General features: G+C 50.0%; 6 protein-coding genes across 6 annotated transcripts, besides 1 other annotated feature; 3 read left to right on the top strand and 3 right to left on the bottom strand.

The window, feature by feature from the left end:
- Positions 1 to 530: 530 nt before the first annotated feature.
- Positions 531 to 2,198, top strand: K452DRAFT_303606 (uncharacterized protein; the record flags this gene model as incomplete). Its single annotated transcript, XM_033542746.1, has 2 exons — positions 531 to 672; positions 727 to 2,198. 2 exons carry the CDS (start codon positions 531 to 533, stop codon positions 2,196 to 2,198), a joined length of 1,614 nt encoding a protein of 537 aa, XP_033391071.1.
- Positions 2,199 to 2,674: 476 nt separating this feature from the next.
- Positions 2,675 to 6,293, bottom strand: K452DRAFT_333149 (uncharacterized protein; the record flags this gene model as incomplete). The annotated part of the gene is made up of 8 exons (XM_033545167.1): positions 2,675 to 3,127; positions 3,153 to 3,643; positions 3,664 to 5,077; positions 5,126 to 5,385; positions 5,436 to 5,549; positions 5,604 to 5,817; positions 5,872 to 6,193; positions 6,241 to 6,293. 8 exons carry the CDS (start codon positions 6,291 to 6,293, stop codon positions 2,675 to 2,677), a joined length of 3,321 nt encoding a protein of 1,106 aa, XP_033391070.1.
- Positions 6,294 to 7,388: 1,095 nt separating this feature from the next.
- On the top strand, positions 7,389 to 8,059 carry K452DRAFT_314061 (uncharacterized protein; the record flags this gene model as incomplete). Its single annotated transcript, XM_033543723.1, has 2 exons — positions 7,389 to 7,493; positions 7,628 to 8,059. The coding sequence occupies 2 exons, from the start codon at positions 7,389 to 7,391 to the stop codon at positions 8,057 to 8,059; spliced, it is 537 nt and encodes a 178-aa protein (XP_033391069.1).
- Positions 8,060 to 8,923: 864 nt separating this feature from the next.
- Positions 8,924 to 9,693, top strand: K452DRAFT_323106 (uncharacterized protein). Its single transcript, XM_033544605.1, has 3 exons — positions 8,924 to 9,097; positions 9,161 to 9,223; positions 9,284 to 9,693. The coding sequence occupies exons 1-3, from the start codon at positions 8,987 to 8,989 to the stop codon at positions 9,380 to 9,382; spliced, it is 273 nt and encodes a 90-aa protein (XP_033391068.1). The 5' UTR covers positions 8,924 to 8,986; the 3' UTR covers positions 9,383 to 9,693.
- A 2,864-nt stretch (positions 9,694 to 12,557) lies between these two features.
- On the bottom strand, positions 12,558 to 13,462 carry K452DRAFT_29432 (uncharacterized protein). Its single transcript, XM_033541686.1, has one exon. The coding sequence runs from the start codon at positions 13,259 to 13,261 to the stop codon at positions 12,593 to 12,595; it is 669 nt and encodes a 222-aa protein (XP_033391067.1). The 5' UTR covers positions 13,262 to 13,462; the 3' UTR covers positions 12,558 to 12,592.
- K452DRAFT_29433 (uncharacterized protein) lies at positions 13,463 to 14,404 on the bottom strand. The gene has a single exon (XM_033541688.1). It carries the CDS (start codon positions 14,266 to 14,268, stop codon positions 13,663 to 13,665), a length of 606 nt encoding a protein of 201 aa, XP_033391066.1. The 5' UTR covers positions 14,269 to 14,404; the 3' UTR covers positions 13,463 to 13,662.
- A 903-nt stretch (positions 14,405 to 15,307) lies between these two features.
- Positions 15,308 to 15,586: a sequence feature (Protein overlapping with rRNA (K452DRAFT_239538, KAF2135347.1) was converted to a misc_feature.).
- Between the last annotated feature and the right edge of the window lie 443 nt (positions 15,587 to 16,029).

Genomic DNA, 16,029 nt, shown 5'->3' with positions numbered 1-16,029 from the left:
TTCTTTTAGATAGCAGCATATATACCCCCATAGGTAGTAGTAATTTAGGAAAAAAAGCGGCGTCCAATTCCTCGCGCCCAGCTTCACATTATCTTATTCCGAGCGGCTATAGGTCCAGAAGAAGGTGTGTCTCCTTACCACTCGTGCCCAGATACGGGCCGAGTCGTAACGTTTGCTTCTGGCCACGTCGAGTCGGGATCTTCACTCAGTCCAAGCGTCGCCTTTTTCCAGAAGGTGGTTAGAATGGTTGTAGTAGCGGCAATTTCAACCAATCGCTAACTTTTCCGAGAATTGCCGAAGGCGCTGTAACCAATCACGGACTTGATGATACGAGGAGCCTTGATGTTTTCTACCACACCAGCCGTTTCAGTCGATGGCCCGTCTCGTGTCTAATCTAGTATACGAACTGCAGAAGTGCTGCGCTAAGGAGCTCCAAAGAGAACAAAAAGAAGAGTGAAGGTGCCTCTGCAATGAATCACCGACGTTGTCTTCTCTACATTCGCTTCACTCCATTCGATTAATTTCTTATCATGAAGACTTCATCGCTAGCGAGCATTGCTTTGTTGCAATTCCTTCGCGCCAATGCTGACTACACTTGGCCTTCTAAACATGATTTCCTTGAAGATCTCATAAGTATCCAGAGTGGCTATATCCACGAAGGCTTCGGAGATGGTAAGTGATTCTTCAAAGTAAATACACAGTCAAATCTGTTAACATTTCTCACAGCTGTCAACCCTTGCGGCTCATCCCCCGACGGACATGGCCGCCAGTCGGCAGCAGAATGGATACGATCTGCTTACCATGACATGTCCACCCATGATGTCAACACCGGTCATGGAGGAATGGATGGGTCCATCGTTCTGGAGACAGCGCGCGATGAAAACGTCGGAGACGCATTCAACAGTACCTTCGGTTTCATGGAGATTTGGCATACCTCGCGCTCTTCCATGGCAGACTTGCTCGCCATCGGCGTCAAGGTTGCATCCGCATCTTGCCAAGGCCCTGAAGTAGCCTTCCGCGCTGGCCGCATCGACGCAACCGACTTGGGAGTTACGGGCGTGCCAAAACCCGATCAAGATCTCAAGACACACACGACCAAGTTCGCAAACCAGGGCTTCAACGTTAGTGACATGATTGCCATGGTGGCATGCGGCCACGCCTTCGGCGGCGTGCACGGAAAAGACTTCCCCGAGATAACGGGCGATGACAGCGAGGATAACTTCCCGCACTTCACTTCCACCAGCGTCGGTGGTTTCGACAACAGGGTCGTCACTGACTACCTGAACGGCTCGTCGACGAACCCTCTCGTTGTGGGCAAGAATGAGACAAACAACTCGGACAAACGCATTTTTGGCGCCGACGGCAACGTCACTATGCAAGCTCTCGCCGACCCGGCCACCTTCATGGAGCGCTGCTCAGACATCTTTACCCGCATGATCGACACCGTCCCCGCCGCCGTCACGCTCTCCGACGTCATCGATAGTCTCGACGTGAAGCCCTACGGCTTGCAGTTGTCACTGAACTCGGATGCCAAAACGCTGCACTTTAGTGGAAAGATCCGCATCAAGACGACGAAGCGCGATGCTAATGACATGAGCGTGTCACTAGCGTACCGCGATCGCAACGGCAAGTCGTGTAACAACTGCAAGATCGCTACGACCATTGCTGTGCTTCGCGGCGGCCAGAGCTACAACTGGAAAGACACATTTAACTGGTTCGAGTTTGATACGACACTCGATGCCGACACATCCATCTCCGGATTCGACGTTCTCATCACCGAAGCCGGAAAGACTGAGACACGGGATAACAACGGCCATGGCTATCCAGTTCAGGACAGTATCCTTTACCAGTTCGACCAGTCGTGCCTCCCCCAAGAAGCGGACGCGGACGGCAACTGGCCTCTGCAGGTCGTGGCCGCTATCCGCAAAGACAGTGTTTCCGTTCCTGCTGTTCTTGAATTTGCGGCTAAGGTCCCGAGACAGGGGTCCATTACACCTCGTTTGGAAGTACAGTCGAGCAAGTTCGAGAAGATTGAGGGTGGCGAGAAGGGTCAGTATGTTCTATTCAAAGCGACGCAACCGGTGCTGCCGGCCTCTTGGAGTTCCAATATGGATTTGGTTCTTGGTAAAGGGGATGCGGAGAAGATGGTTGAGTTTCAGCGCACAAATGAGATAGGACAGGAGTGTAAGGCATTTTAAATGATTTAAGAGAAATCAAGCGTTATCAAAACCATAGACACTGCTTGTGTCATTGGCGTAGCATCAGATAGGATCATAGGAAACAATGTTTAATATGTTATTTACTCCAGATGATCTATTAATTAGCATGTAAGAATAGTGCAGCAGCCCGAAGCTGCTACCAGAGTTTACATTCACTGAGAACTTAACAAAGCAATCGTGGACACCATGACCTTTCCCAAACATCTAGAGCATTTAGTCGTCTGCCTTATTCAGATTTTGTCCTAGTTTGAAAGAAAAGAACGTGATCAGTGGAGGGAAGTTTAAAAATGTGACATGTCACCCAGCATTTTATAAAGAGAAACAAGAGGCAAGCACACCTTCGAAAACTTCCTTCGAGATCACCTTCGCTCTCGCCCTCGCTACTTTGCGAGACCGAATGAATCTCCATGAAAGGGTCCGACGTTTCAAAGCCTTGTTACGTTACCTTTTCTAAATCAAAGCTCAACCTTAGTCAGCTCAAATGTTCCAGAAGTGTCCGTAGAGTTTGCCCCCCAAGTTCCGGTCATCTTGCCATCGGGACCATTCAGTGTCGCCTCGTACAGACATCGTCGCCTCTCGTACAGTTTGAACCACCACAAAGAACTCAGGCCGATTGCTTTGCCGAATATCTTGAACACACCGATATCGTCTGTTCCAGTGGCCTTGAAAGTCACAGTGATACCCTGAGTCTCGAAACAAGATCTGTCGAGTGTCATCTCAAGTGTCCCTACTGCCCCGACATTACGGTGCGTTCTTAAACTCGTCGAGGAGCCACGCCATTTACCACAAAGAGCACTAACAACATCTGCAGCGTCGTAGTCTTCTTCTGCACCGCTGATACTGGACTTTAAAGCGCTTTGAGTGCCTTCCTCGAAGGATCCCCCCCCGCTCATGGAAGGCCACAGCGCCTCCCTCCAACAGCAACTCAATCACCTCCGAGTGGCCATGCGTAGCGGCATTGAGAATGGGGTGTCTTCGTTTCATGCCTCGACGGTTAGGATTCGCACCGTTCTCCAGAAGCCAGCGGACAACTTCTGTGTGGCCCGCGGCTACTGCGGCACCGAGTGGCTGAAAGTATCCGTCAGGAAGAGAGAGGCTGAAACCATTCGCCGCAAGTAACTTTAGGTTTTCGAGCCTTTCGTTCTTAGACGCAACCACTTGAGGTGAGAACTTGAGTTTTGGGTATTCAACCAGGAATTGTTTGGCCGCGCCAGCGTCCAGGAGAAGCTGTACCACTTCCGGCGAAGCGTTTGCTGCGGCTGCGGTCAGAGCACACCGGAAGTATCCTGCAATTTGGTTCACATCGCCGCCATGCTTCAGAATGTATTTGACCACTTCTATATGGTTTATTCCCGCTGCTGCTTGGAGGGGCGTTCCAAGTACTCCGCCCTCGTCGTTGAGGCTGATACCTGGGTATGGAGAGACTGGACAATATTGATCAAACCTGGCGCTGCCGCGTAGTACAATGGACTTGGGTTAATTCCTCTTGGCTCGAGATTCTGGTGTGCAATGCCGAACTTTTCGGTACAGAGGTTTCGTTCGAAAATTGTGGCCCATGTTTTCCAGTTTGTCTTGGATGGGTCGAAGAGCCTTAGCGCAAGCTCGTTTACTTCGAAACTGGTCACCCCTTCCTGTATAGCATGTTCGTGCCAGAAGCGACATGCATACCGAAAAAATGGATAGTCGTTTGCTTCTGGTGGAGCTTTAGGTTCGTTTCCGGAAGCCATTTCAGAGGGTCCATCATCGGGGAAGTTGACATTGAAGATGTCGTAGCATAGGTACTGGAGACAGATTTTGGCAAGCCAGTTGTGGTGTACTTTGGCATCCTCCATGTTCAAATCATCCGTCTGTGGCATGTGGAAATTTGTTTGAAGGAAGTATTCCTTGACAGTACAGTGGTAGAAGTGTACGGTGTGTTTTCCAATACCATTCTGTCGTCCCGAAGGCTTGCGAAGCTCTATAAGAGGTCCACAAGGTCTCCTGATTTGGTCATTGACATAATCGGAAAAGTTGTCTTTCCATCCATCTGGAAGACATGTCTTGTCGTATGTGAAATGCTCGTGGCTGTCATCCAACAATAAAGTGAGAATTTTGGTCATCTCTGCTACCTCCAATGGCCTCAGAGAGATAAATACCAGGCGCAAAATGGATACTGCTTGATTCCTGTCAGACGGTTTCGCATCTGGGCCAAGGATCCTTCTGAGTTCTCGAGCGTAGAGATCCTCAATGTACTGAGATGTCGCTAATAGAACATTCTTTCTAGCTCGGTTGCTGTGTGCATGTTGAAGCTCCTCTCTGAGATAATGCCATATCAGAAACATCCCGTCGCACTTTTTTGATGTTTCTCTCTTCAGGACTCGCCGTTCTCTGCAGTTGATCGTCTGAAATTCCGTAGAACAACAGGTCTGGATGTCCCTCTTGGTATCGTTTTTGGAGATTGAATATTCGTACGCCACAACGTCGTGGGGCCATAGTCTGCCTTTGCCTAAGCAGGACCTGATAACGGCGATATCCCTACTGACAACGAGGACATGAGCCTTAGTTTTTGCAATTCTATTCACCAAAGTATCCAAAAAGCTTAGCCTCCTGTCTGTGGTGTCGTGCTTGGCAATGTTATTTACAGGAGAGCGCTCGTCAAATCCATCAACAACATAGGCCGCCTTATCAATGGCTTTGCCCATATCTTCAAAAATTCTCCAAATTGTTCCAGTGGACGGTTCGAGTGTGAGAGGAAGGTGTTCATCTGCGAGTTCAACGGCATCATCGTTGATCCGTATCATCTGCGCCACCCAAGAGCAGACAATAACGGCTGGGTCGTTGTCCGCTTTTGTATCACCCACGAGGAAGGATACAGTTGACTTGGGATTTTCTTACACTAGATGATCGATGAGCTTGGATGTCAAAACCGTCTTTCCGAATCCGGGACCTCCATGGATCCACAGCAAATACACATGGTCTGCTGTGCATGATTTCCAGGCTTGGAAGGAAGGACGTTGTAGCATCCAATTGCAAGTGTTTCTATGGCGGATCTCCCTTGCGATATCGAGCTCGTTGTCCGTAAATGTGCCAGCAATGCGCTCTAGGAGACTCTTTCTCCGGTCATTCAGTGATGGCTCGAGATGCTGGTGCATGCTTTTGAAACCTTCATTGATCTTCTTGTCGGTATCTATAATGTGTTAATCGCTAAAATAAACTGAAAGAGTGAGCACTATAAACCTTCACTTGCCACTCGTTGTACGCGATCTTTCGCTTCTCTTGCATCGTCTTCGATATCGCGTAGTAGATACTTTACTGTCTCTGATCTCAAGTAGATGTTTTCCAAGAACCTGCCTAGCAGTGCCTTTTAGCTTTCAAAGGTGAAAATAGAAGATCTAGTGTACTTACGGAAGGATTGCTGGCTGTAGTACTTCTGTGCCGCGATGAGGTACTTCAAAACAGATACGTATAGTTTGACTATGCTATCAGAAAGCATTTCCTTGAAGTTCGAGGAGCCGTGAAGGTATTTCGCTTTGCATTCGCCATAGAAGTCAACAACACGCGCCACTTTCCGGACTCCTTCGGCCATTTCTGTGAAAATTTGAACGTCGTTGACGGTAATCTTTCCAAGTCAAAGTTAGCTAGTACATTGGCAATGCTAAGCGGTTTGATTTACTTGAAGAACAAGCCGAATAGCAGCCCATGGAATAGCGGCGTAGTTTGGAGCGAACTGGACAATCTGATCTCCAAACTGTTTGAACTTCTCTATGTAACCTGCAATTTCTTCAAGGACGCTCCGCAAATAAACCGTTTCGCCATTTTCATTTGTATAAGAGAGCCAGTGTTTGTCGTCGCAATGGCGTTGTTGAGTACTGATGCTTGATTGAAGAGCCGACGGCAATGGCTGGTCAAACCCTTCACACGCTTTTTCCAGAAACTTCCGTTCCTTCAACTTCAAATGTTGTTTTGCTTCATCCCACCTTTCACTCGTCAATGCTCTGATAGGCGTTAGTGGTTGGGAAATGCCATTTGAAGATTCAGTCACCTTTCATGAACATCCAGGTTTTTTGAAGACGGTTCACCTTCCTTAGCAGCCATTCTTGTAGAACAAAGAGAACCAAATGTTCTCTAGGCTAAAATTTGAGTCTCCAGGTGTCCTGAAAGATAATTCACACAATTTAAAGCAGGCTCCTGCAGAAGTTTGTTGTCCCCAGACACGATGACGTGAGCATGCAAATGTAGTCAATAAAACGTTGTCGCACATCAACGCAGGTAAGAGCGGGGTTTTATGGTTGAGGTCACACTGCTGCAAGCCTAAGGAGGAAGCGCCTAATCAGCATCTAGAACTAAGCATTCTGTGAGACACAACCGTGTAGCAACCGTGGGATATTCTTTTAACTAATTCCTTATATATGAAGCTTCCCCACCTTGTAGCTATCTTCACTAGACTCTAAATGATTTGATAGTTCTCTTATCTGTTTCGCCCTAGTCTCCGCTACATGTTAAGTAAACGTTATTATCCTTACCGGGTACTCTTTAAGTAGCTAGATCAAGCTATAATGTCACCGTGTGAAATCGCTTGGTAGACATAGAAAGACAAAAAGATACTATGAGCTAGGACATTCGAAAGGACACAACATACACGTATACTAAAGCACTGTAGAATTATAAGGATTAAAGAAAAAAAATGGAAGACTTGAAAATTTGTTAGCATGCTATTATATGTGGTGGTTAATTGCCTAGGGGCAATTAACAGACATTTGTAGCGAGTAGAAGAGTGGTTCTGCTACCTGCAGTTGACGTCAGCTTGCTGCCTGGAAACCCAAAGCAGCAAAGCGATCGTGCGATTCAGAAAAACTTATCACGAAGTTCCTAGTCTTGTTTCGACATTTGCTGCTTTAACGGAGTGTCTCCATCAACCGTAGCGGTTTTACCTAAGGCATGAAAGGCATGATCGCCGAATGTTTCCATGACGTGGTTGCAGTTATCGCTACCGAAGTGTAAGGAAAAAAGACGACGTGGCTTTATGAAACTATAAAAACACTCGACCCCTCTCTATTTACTTCAATCCATTCAACCTTCACGCCACTATCTGCATAACCTTGCACTAAACTCAGATCACATCTCTCATCTCACCTGGCCTGCTGATTCGTCTGTGTTTGCTCGTACAAGAACTTTGCCGAAGTAAAAAAAATGACAGGCCGAGGTCCTCCATCGCACCCACAAGTTCCGAGAAAGTGGTACGGAGAACCAGGAGGCCTTTTTGGAATGTTTGTACTGGCCGATGTCCCGACCAATGTAAGTCTTTTGTCAGAAATAAAGCATGTAGTACTACAATCAACGCGTATAAAGATAATTCTAATAGCTTTCTTTTTTTCTGTTTTTCTTTTTATATACTCTTTTTAAGTCGTAAATACTAACTGTAATCATAGATCTTAGACGAAATACTCGACGAAATTTATGAAGAGTTCGACTGTCCTAGAATTTGGCTAGCGACAGATACAGTAGAAGTACCTATTACGTCGGACCATCCTAACATGACAATAACACCACTCGACCCTAGTTGGCGTTCGCCTTACTTAGGAAAGACTATTCCAAATATAGTTAACTTCCTAAAGTCTCTTCCTCAGTCTGAAGACTTCGATAGACGCCACTTTCTTACTATTGATGAGGAGTGCATACAAGGAGAAAGAAGATGGATTAAGGGATACCGTATTGAAGGAGGCTTAGATGATAAAGAAAACGAGTGGACTGAAGTTGCTGGCGAACCAGTTAGTATAGCTACTCTTGTTTTCGGATATGAAATTGGTGACTGGGAGGAGTTGGTCCAAGCATGGACATGGCACGGTAGAGCGATAAAGTAGAACAGTCTTAGGCTGAGCTCGATTTCAACATGAGAGTTACCAGATAGAAATGGAGTTAGTGAGAGTTTTGGCTCGCGAAAACCTATCATTTGGTGAAGAAAGTGTGATGGGGTTAATCGATCACCAGACTGCTCTTCCGACTTCCGATCTCTACCAAGACGATTACTCGTGCACAGTACCCCTTACTACGTACTGTTCGTGTTGCGCATATTGCTTCATAGCCTCGTGAGGCTGATGGCTCGAGCTCCGGCGTTCTTGAAGAAACCGTAGAGAAGTTTCAAAGCCATCAACTTCCTAGCCGAATATCATGCCAAAGCACTGCCCCGCGCCGCAGCAGTACCGCTGTCTGATGTACATGATCGCCCTCCAATCGCTATTAGTGCGGAGCGAATTCCGATTGTTCCAGGTTGATTTGTAGCTGCGCTCAGTGGTTAGGAGTATACGAGCTGCTCGCTTCTCGGACCGACTCCAGGATGGGGTACGGCACGGCACGGCACGTGCATACGTGGGGCTGGCTGCCGTATGGAGCCGGCAGCCGTATGATCCGGCCAGGGGATGGGCTTCTGTCGGGACAATAAGACGTACATGTCCGGCATAGCGGGAACACAAGGGAATTCAATTGTTCGATGATGGCCGGACGAAAAACCCCGACGAGTGAAGGTGAATCCCGCTCGGCATGCTCGTAAAACAACCGTAAATTGAGAACACGAGCTAAAACTGGATGCGCTCACTTCATCCGTGCAGAGTGGTATCTCTGAGCACGGTTATTAGGCAGCTCAATTTCAAGGAGACAAGGCCGTGCATCTCTCCGGATCCGTGAAGCTCGCGTCTATTTCAAGAGCTCGATCACTGCCCGTTTCTTGCCCGCCGCACCTTCAACCTACCTACCTATCATTACCCAAAGATCAAAGTCACTCGTTATCCACCATGCAGCTCAAGAACCTCGCCATCACCTTCGCTATCCTGACGAGCACGACCGTCTTTGCCGTCCCCTACGGCGGCCTGTTTGCTTGCCCCAACGACTGGTGGTACTGCGGAGTGCGTCATCCCGCCGTCTTCTGTTGAAAACAAGTCCTTGTGGCTAACGATGTGGAATTACAGGAGTGCCACAACAACGGCTGCAAGATCGCTGGCCTGGATTACCCCTGCGGACATGAAACCACTGTATGTGCCTACGGATGCTAGCTCTTCTTGATGACGTCGAGTGCTAACCTGAAATTGCAGTGCATGGGCGACAACGGTGGCAAGGGTGCTCTCTGCGGAACCAAGAACGGCGATTTCTTCAACATGGGCAAGGACATCGAGTGCCCGGACAAGGCCTAAATGGTCGTTGGTTAATGGTAATGGTTTATTTTAATGGTTTGGTTGGTCTGATGGCAAACACTGCTGTGGTTGATTGAAGAATACCTTGTTATACATTTTACTGGCGAATCTGAAATGCGCATCCTTTGCTCTGCTTTTCTTCAATGAACTTTGAATATGCAGTTGTGTGCTGTACGACCGTTGGCCGTTAAAAGAGACCCGATCACGTGTGTGAGACCAGCGATCTAGATATCTTCGACAAGATGAGGATCAGCGTACAGAAGATCTTCTATCTTCACCTACGTCATTGCATCTGTGAGAGAAGAAAATCATTAGATCTTCCTCACTAGAAGACACTTCGTTGGGTTTCGACAAAACGATGCTTCTCTGCTAATAGATTGATTCAGTGTGTCTTGTGATATTCTCAGGGGTTAAATGTTTGAAGATGTGTCTCTTATTTGCATAAGCTCTTCTAAATACCTCTCCCGTAAGCCTCTTTACTCTCAGCGTTCGGGAGAGAAACATTACAATGCTAGAAAGCAGTGAGTCGAGTCGGTCTTATACTCTTGCTGTCTAAGACGTAAAATGCTTAGCGGTTTAAAGCTATAGCGTATGGTGCGGGGTTTTAGTAGCATAGAATCCTGTAGAGGGTGCGACTGAATCTTGTCTTTGCTGCAGTGTATGCTCTTGCTTTGACCCAAGTATCTTGTCGGGCTACACTGCCCTGTTGATGCGGCGGGCTGAAGTGCTGCTTATTTAGTAGTCGCTATTCTAGCCATTAACTTGGTTAGAGCTTTTAGCCCCTTGCTTCCATCGTTGTTCTGGAATGATTTAGATCTTGGGATAAGCATAATTTTATGCATAACTGACATCTCTTTCCCAATCTTCTCTTGGGTCTTGTACCTTCGATGCTTAAGCCCTACCTATAAGAACAACGTTAGCTACTCCTCTGCGCATCATAGCATTGACAAGCTCCCTTAGCTTCTGTCATCCTCTCGGTCTGTCCATCCCAATCAACAACATCTTCTCTCCGACTAGGTATAACAAGAGCTTACCAGCCTTCCTTTCAACACCGCCCAACACCGCATCCCATCATCCCACCAGCCTCACCTCCTCATCCAACACAGCCGACACCGTCTCCGAAACCGCCGCACTCGGGAGGATCCGAAATATGTACGGATTAAGTAGCAGCGCTTACAGCGGCAGCTCGCGATCGCGGACCGTGAAACCGCCAGCGGAAAAACGCGTGCGAGCAGGAGCTGACGTGTCGAGCGCGAGTCAGGCTGGCGCGACTTAACGCGCGGCCTCCGTGGTGCCTGGCGGAGGGTGCACGTGATGCGGCTGTTTCGCCTGCAACCGCAACGATGCTCAATTTGGGATGTAATGCTGGGTTTGGGTTCATGAAGGCTGTGTGATGATTTTGACAAAAGAGTACTTAGGCGGGTTTGAGGGTGTAGGACGCAAAGCACGTGGTCGCAACCCCGCCTCGACCCTCCCACCCGATACAGTTAGCGCCAGCGGCCGACCACTGAGCGACCGCAAGACCGCAAGACCGGCATCTCGAGCTCAACCTCAACACAGACCCTCCTCTCTCACGGCGATATGCCCTCCCAAACCGCGGTCTCCGGCGTAAGGATTTCTACCCTGAAATAGCTCAGCGCTCTGCGCCAGCAAGCAGCGAGTACTGGGTGCAGCAAGTGCGACAAAAATAGGCGCCGTGGCGCAGGGCATGTCGCAGGTCGCAGGATCCTCACGGTATCGCGGAATCCTCCGCGTTCCTTCAGCGGATCCGGACAAGAGAAGCGAGGAGGACTGGAAGAGCAATGCAGAGGCACGGAGAAAAGCGATGTTCGAGCTCACTCATGTCCTCGCCGTCGAAGGTGATGGAGAGTCGACGGGTCGCGGCACAGCAGACGTCGGACGATCGCGCCAATCCGGCCGTTAATCGTTATGCGAACCCACGACCCGGGGAGCCGGGACGCCGTGGTAGCGGATAAGCTTATTTGTTGCTTAAGCGGTCTTGGAAGCTCTTTGCCCCGTAAACGGTACTAGTGGAGGTGCTGGCTGCAGGGTTCTTGGGGTCAGTAGAACGGTCAGAGGAGAAAGAGGTAATCTTGGTATTCCTTTTTTCTGTGCAAAACCTGTTGGTAGTGCTAAAACAGATTCGGCATATATTCAGTGGGTATGGGTATATTCTACAACAAGAATGAGAAGATCCAGAAACGATGCGGGATAGAAAACAAAGAAAACATCAAGGACATGATCCATCACGCTGTCCTCCGCAATTAGCAGCAGGTATCCTACACCCTATACACGGCGGCACCCCTCCCTACAGACAGGAATCGTCACTCTCACGCATCAACTCCCCGTCGTATCGACAACGCCCACGCGCTCAAACGTCGGCGTCGAGCCAGTCACCCTCTTCCACTCAACAACCTTCGGACCCTCCTCCAGCGCATACACGCGCCCCAGCTGGTTCGCCGCAATCGGGGACAGCGGAAGCACGTTCTTCATGCTTGCGACGTCGTTCTCCAGTTGCCAGGCGTCGCCGTCCATGTACGCCATGCGCACGCCGCCGCCCGTCTTCGTCATCAGCACTTGGGTGTTGAAGTCGATTTCGTCGTCGTCGTCGTCTTTGCGGTATTGCGTCATTGCTGCGATTTGGGCGCCAGTGTCGACGGCGTAGTTGAGATTTGCTGGGGAGAGGGGAAAGTGTTAGCTGCTGCTGTTGCAGAGGATTGAGAGGGTGGACTTACAGAGGTTGGCATTGGTCCAGCCTATGTTCCGACCTCCGTACAGCTCGTTCAGGATCCCGCCCGCGCTCAGGTACAGCGCCACTTTCGGGTAGCTGTCGTTTCTCTTCTTGATCTTAGGCACTGGTGCCACGGCCATGGCTGTCCCTGGGTCAGGATCGACGTCCGTAACGCGCAACTTCGCCGCGGTCGCGGAACCCGATTTCTCTTCGTTGCCGAATGGGTAGGCGAGCGTCATGTCGCCGTTGGGTGATTCGAAAAGCGCGACGTCGGCCGAGTTGCATGTGGTGGTCGCGTTGCACTGCGCCATATATTCTACGAGGCTAGAGTTTGCGTTCGTCGAGGTCATGCCCTCGAGTTGCTCCATTACGCCCCAGCCGTTGCTTGTGGTCTGGTTCAGCACGTAGAGAATGTTGACGTTGCTGGTGTTGTCAACGTAGAGGCAGCGGAAGTCGCTGCGCTGTGTGGCGGATGTCTGTCAGCAAAGAATGTCGGATAAAAGCGTGGATTGAAGAAAGGGACGCACTTCTTCCGAATACCAAAAGTTGTACGCCGCGATGGGCGTCCCGTTCCTTGGCGTAATGTCGGATGTGTTGTCATTAGGCTGGAGCTTTCCCAAAGTCCAGTTGTTGTTCTTTTCGCTCCAGTCGGCCATCCAGATATCCAAGGAGACATCCTGGTAGTAGAGCTGGGAGTGCTCGACGCCAGCCGCATCGGTGTAGTTTGCCGCAGCCAGACGCGAAGTCGAAATGATACCGCGAGTCGACGAATTGCTGCTGCTGGCTCCACTGGAGGAGCTACTGTCATCGGAGTCCTTGTTCCTGGTCGCACCGACGCCTGCGCCAACCGCGACGCCGATGATAACGAGAAGCGCAACCACGAGCGCTATCCAGAAGGTCCTTTTCCGTAGGCCGCATATCGACGACCTCTTTTCCGGCGCAGGGGCCACATCCGCGTCAAGCTGCTTGTCGTGGTAGGATGCGAAAATGGGCTCTGGCGCACTGGAGGCACTAGTTTGCGGCACGGCCTCAGGCAAGTCGGTCGAGATGGCCTCGGGCAGGTCATGCGAAACGACCTCGGGCAGGTCGCTCGGCTGCTGCGCGCTCACCTCCAGCGTGCTGTACTCGTGTTTTGGGGCTCCGGCCATCGTGGCGATGACGACAAGCTAGCTGCACGCTGCGGTAGTCCCGGTGCTGAGGGGGCGGAAGACCAGCTACATGAAGGCTGTTCTGTCCCTACGTAGTAAGCATGTGCAGACCCTGGCTAAAAATGCTGGTGGGGGCCAACGCCTCGTACGATTTTCTCCCACGGCTTGTTCGGCCCCCACGTGCTACCCTGGTCCCCCGGGCCCCGCCTGCGCTCGCGTATTTCCGGCTCCGCTTTCCTTTTACCTATTTGGGAAAAAACCCGGAGTATCCCGTCAGATAAGTATGCGTTTGCTGAAGCCTAATCGCCCTATAGTGATTGCTTGATTACTTGGTTACCTATCCCCTCTTAGCAGTACTTTTATTCTCAAGCTCTGCCTCATCAAGCCACTGCACTCTCATTCTACATTTCCAATTGCTTATCGCGCAAACTACATATACCGATTATCGCGTCATCCAAGCCACTGTGCGCAGGGATGGCATCGACCCACTCGCTCGGTATAGCGCTGTACCCATAAAAGGCGCCGGACAGAGCTCCGTACAAAGCGCTGACCGCTCCGGGGTCTCCGTGGAAACGTTCGACCGTCTTAGCGCCTTCCTTCAGCGTGTCTGTGGAGAAGAAACACCACAGTACAACTTCAACAGCATCGAGCGCAAAATCCGTATCCTTGAGTGAAGACAAAGGCTTTGCTCTCCAAGCTTCAAGGTCCCTGTATGGCCGCAGCCTTTCCAAGAGCATTGAGAAATCTCCCCAACTTCCGTCACTCCAAGTCTGCGAGTCGACCGCACTGACTTTCTCTGCGAAATCGGTCGCCAGCCAGAATTTATCTAGCTTGCAAGGCGGAGGAGAACAGGGCTCGAAAGCTCCGTCCGGCGAAGCAGCTAACGCGCTTCGCACCAGTTTGCAGAACAGAAACGCCAGCCTATTGTTCGTGTCGTGCGGGTTGACGAGGCACGAAAGATCCACGGCCCACGATCCGAGCAGTAGCTTGTCCCGCCAGTCTCTCATAACCAGGTGCAGGGCGACAGGAACGGTGTACGCGAGGCCCAGTGCGTTCTGATGGCTCTGCAAACGTATTATACGCCTAATGGCGCAAAAGAGGGAGAGCTAAAAGGAACCTACCTCAGTCGCCAACGCTCCATTGATCTTCTCCTGCAGATAACGAAACATCACATCCCTAGCAAAACCACCCGCTTCCAGCACTGGAAGCTCCCCCGCCGCCAACGCGAACCCCATCACGCCGTCCCAGGCCGCAAGCGCCGCCGCGAGAGCGCGTGGGATGGCTGTAGACTCTCCTGGGCTCGCGGGGCTGTGCAGCCAGTCCAAAAGCCCTTCTACGTATGCGAATTGGTCGTGGCTGCGCTCTTCCTGTGCTATGATGGCTTGCGTGATGCAGAGCGTTGTAGCTGTGATGGGCCCGACTTTGGGGCGGGGGTTGCTCTTTGCTATATCATGAGAGGCAAGACCTTCGCATGCTGCCATTGCGTATAGTGCGCCGCGGATACAGGGACGTAGGTGTTCTTCGGAGACGATTTCCATAGTGGGGTATGAGGGATATGAGGGATGAAGCCGGTGTCCGAGCGCTGGGCGGAGAAGGGTAAGACGTAGAAGCTTGAAGTCTATTAACTGTTAGCCAGGATAGCCTCAGCACTCAACCAAGCCGCACTTTTGGGTGAAAGGAAAGAAAGCCACTTCGTGTAAGCTGTGTGTTCGGGATAGGGAGGGGCAAATGAGCTAGGATTCCGCAGTAAGTACCGAGGCTTTGTGGCAGATTCGCTTAACACTGTTACACAAAGCAAGAGCCTTACTATCAGCATGATAACGCGAACAGGGACAAGAACTCTCCGGCCGACAAACAAACAAAAAGCCCTTCCAAACGCCAAAGAACAAATTACAAGAGAGCAAACGGTCCCGGCAACAATACAAGGCAAACTATCTGCCTCCTTCCTGATGCTCACTTCTGTCAAACATCCTCTCAAAAAAGCCAAAGAGAACCAGAAAGAAGACTCGATTCGGCATCTACTGTAGATGAACAAAAAAGAAAGCCAAAAAGGCAAAAACATACAACAGCTGGGATTCGCTAGTGGTCACCCACCTAACTACTAATCAGCCGGTTCATAGCTTATGTATGGCAGAGCGGACGGGATGCCCAGTATTCTATGACCTGTGGTCGTATGTGATTATTGATATGGCGTTTATGGTTTATGTACTGAAGCTTTTGCTACCCACGTTGGCGACCTGCCTTCAACCGGACACGTTCCTGCACTTTTCTTTTCAGTCAGTTATAAGCGGATTTCTTCGGTCATTGGCATCAGCTCTGCGCTGAGTAGCTGGAATCACATGCACAATAGGTTTAAAAGGCCCAAGAATAAAGCTCGTGATTGCACTTTAGAAGAGGACGTTTCGGGACCGTGAAGGTCCACCGTAGTGAGTATGCAGGAAAGTACGGCGGTCCCGCACGGCATAAAACCGCAAAACCACCGAGCTCCCAATGGATTCAAGACCACCGCGAACAGTGATTAGTAGAGTTGGCAACAAGTCTCATAGCCAAGTCAGGCTATAAGAATATGGAGCTGATCTATCTCGAAATATAAAAATCTGTCAGCCAGGATCACTCCGATAACTCCCGTTTTTTCAGCCTTATTATAGTCAGTTGTTACACTACAGCCTTACCCCTTACACCACACGTTTATCCACTGCAAGGGAATAAGGATCTTAAAAGAAAACGTGTTCTTTTAGATAGCAGCATATATACCTCCATAGGTAGTA

This window comes from Aplosporella prunicola, assembly GCF_010093885.1.
Source record: "Aplosporella prunicola CBS 121167 unplaced genomic scaffold K452scaffold_123, whole genome shotgun sequence".
Lineage (NCBI taxonomy): Eukaryota > Fungi > Ascomycota > Dothideomycetes > Botryosphaeriales > Aplosporellaceae > Aplosporella > Aplosporella prunicola.
This window is presented reverse-complemented; position numbering and strand designations above follow the sequence as displayed.